Consider the following 2,500-nt stretch of genomic DNA (forward strand, 5'->3'; position numbering starts at 1 on the left):
TATCTATTCATATTTTTACAAGGCATTGGTAACTTTGATATTAATTCTATTATCTCTTCCAAGTGATGAAAATTAAGTAAACTGATTTCGTCTTCCGTATACCTTAATCCCATACATTTTGAACTTTTACTTTTCCCTTCTCACAATAAACACCTTTGTATATGAACCGTATTCATGTTGACAAATGTGGAAAGGTATGAATTAGAATTAATAAAACAATACAAGAGATGTATTTAACCGGTTCCGATAATATCTTCGTCAGAAATACCTGATGTATTTCTGACGAAGATATAATCGAAACCGGTTAAATACATCTCTTGTATTGTGGATATCTTCGTTATCGGTATACTAGCTTAGCCTGCTGTACCTTCTCCCCCGTGTCAATGCGTTATATAATTCGTCATATCTATATATATAAACACCACACAATACCCCTCGACCTGTCTCTATCTTACTTTGTATGGAGTACCTTGCTAAATTTACCTCAGGCTATTATATCCTTCTCACGAGTGTATAAACGTGTGTACCCATATGTGTCTGGTATTTACGAATATGAATATCATATACCAGAGGACATTTGATTAATAACGCTCCGATATCTCTCATTATGAATTGAATCGGTATATTCTTAACATGCTTCTCCTCTGTACAGATTCAGCTCTTCGGCTTCAACTCTCAACTGTATGCCAACTTTTCCCAGGCTCTTGACAAGGCTTATGGCATAGTTGGCATCTCCCTCTTACTACAGGTATGCAAAGAGTGTGTGATTTATTTTTGTGAGTTCTTGTGCAGCTGACTTTGCAGAAGGATCCATTGTATCTTGCATGTGTTAATTTCTGCTTGGAATTCACCGATCTTGTTTTCGATAAAGATAATATCAAGTAAAATCCTTTGTTTCAGTTAATATCAAATTCTATTGTTTCTGTTAATATTAGCAAATCGTTAATCGATTTTTTATGACTAACTATATGTTATTCTCAATGCATTAATGTAAATTTATATGGAGGTTTTTGTCATCATCATCTTTTCATTATCATTTCTGTAAATTTCATGAACATTTTGTCGCTTGTGGTTTCATACTCTTTTTTTTATACTTCTGTTTTCCTTATCACCCTCTTTATCATCAAGACCTTCATATTCACCCTTTTCTTTTATCCTCATCATCACCAGAAGCATTACAATACCACAATCGCTACCATTATTGACAACATGTCTTCGTATTTTCAAATTACCGCTAGTAATAATAGTGTTCCCTGCCAATACCGCCACTTGTCTTGTACTCATGATCTTAGACATGCTATTTGGTATTACATATATCAACGAGGTGGCGCAGGTTGGGGAAGGCCTATGTCCAACAACGGGTTATAGACGGCTGAAAGATAAGATAAGAAGATATTACATACATATCGAGAAGGTTGAAAGATAGGATGAGATATTACATACATATCAAGAAGGTTGAAAGATAGGATAAGATATCACATGCATATCAGATCATACAGATTAGTATAAATACATTATCTGATATGTATATATATTTATTTACACATATTACCTTACATGTATCTTCCTTATACAAGCGTTTGCGTACCATTCTCACACACATATTCTAAAACATGATTCATCTGTTATCTCATTACACATATGACAATCATCAATTAATTAACTGTCTTTACTTTCCAGATTGGTGAAAGATCTAACCCCGCCCTCAGCCAACTCACAGCGGGCGTGGACCAGATCAAATATGTGGGTAAGTATCACTTTAAATATGGTTTCATTTGCCTGCGTGTGCTTTCTCACTGATTTTCTGTATTTTGATTTTTCTTTTTTTTGTTTCATTTTTCTGTTGTCATCTGCAGATTATTTCTTTTTTGTAATATTTTTTTCTCTATCTCGTTTTCGTGTTTTTTTTTCGAATAACAGATTTGATCATTTTCTTTCCACGTATCTCCGTTTCATGACACCTTTTATATACAATTATCATTACTTAGTTCATTACTGATCACCATTATCTTTTTACGTTAATTATTATTATTATCATAATTATTATTATTTTCATTATTTTCATTATTATCATTATTATTTTCATTATTATCATTATTGTTATTATTATTGTTATTATTGTTATTACTATTATCATTATTATTATTATCATTATTATTGTTATTATCATGATCATTATTATTATTATTATTATTACTATTATCGTTATTATCATTATTATTGTTATTATCATTGTCATCATATTATCATTATTATCATTATTTTTACTATTACTATTATTATCATCATTATTAGTATTGTTATGATTATTTTTATCATCATTTTTACCATCGTCATCATCGTTATCATCATCATCATTACTATTATTATCCTCATCACTATTATTACCATCATTATCACTATCATCATCACCATCATCACCATCGCATCATGACCTTCCCTGGCTTTGGAGAGGGAGAGCAGGAATGGTCCACCCGCACTTAAGGCCGATTATGACCCT

General features: G+C 31.6%; 1 protein-coding gene across 1 annotated transcript in view; it reads left to right on the forward strand.

The window, feature by feature from the left end:
- Window positions 1–2,500, forward strand: part of LOC113819994 (carbonic anhydrase-related protein 10) — a 40,957-nt gene that overhangs the window by 10,785 nt on the left and 27,672 nt on the right. The window contains exons 5-6 of the mRNA XM_070136263.1: window positions 653–748; window positions 1,681–1,747. Of these exons, the coding sequence (XP_069992364.1) occupies window positions 653–748; window positions 1,681–1,747 (163 nt within the window). The remainder of the gene's footprint in view (window positions 1–652; window positions 749–1,680; window positions 1,748–2,500) is intronic.

Source organism: Penaeus vannamei, chromosome 21 (assembly GCF_042767895.1).
Source record: "Penaeus vannamei isolate JL-2024 chromosome 21, ASM4276789v1, whole genome shotgun sequence".
In the NCBI taxonomy this organism is placed as follows: Eukaryota; Metazoa; Arthropoda; class Malacostraca; order Decapoda; family Penaeidae; genus Penaeus; species Penaeus vannamei.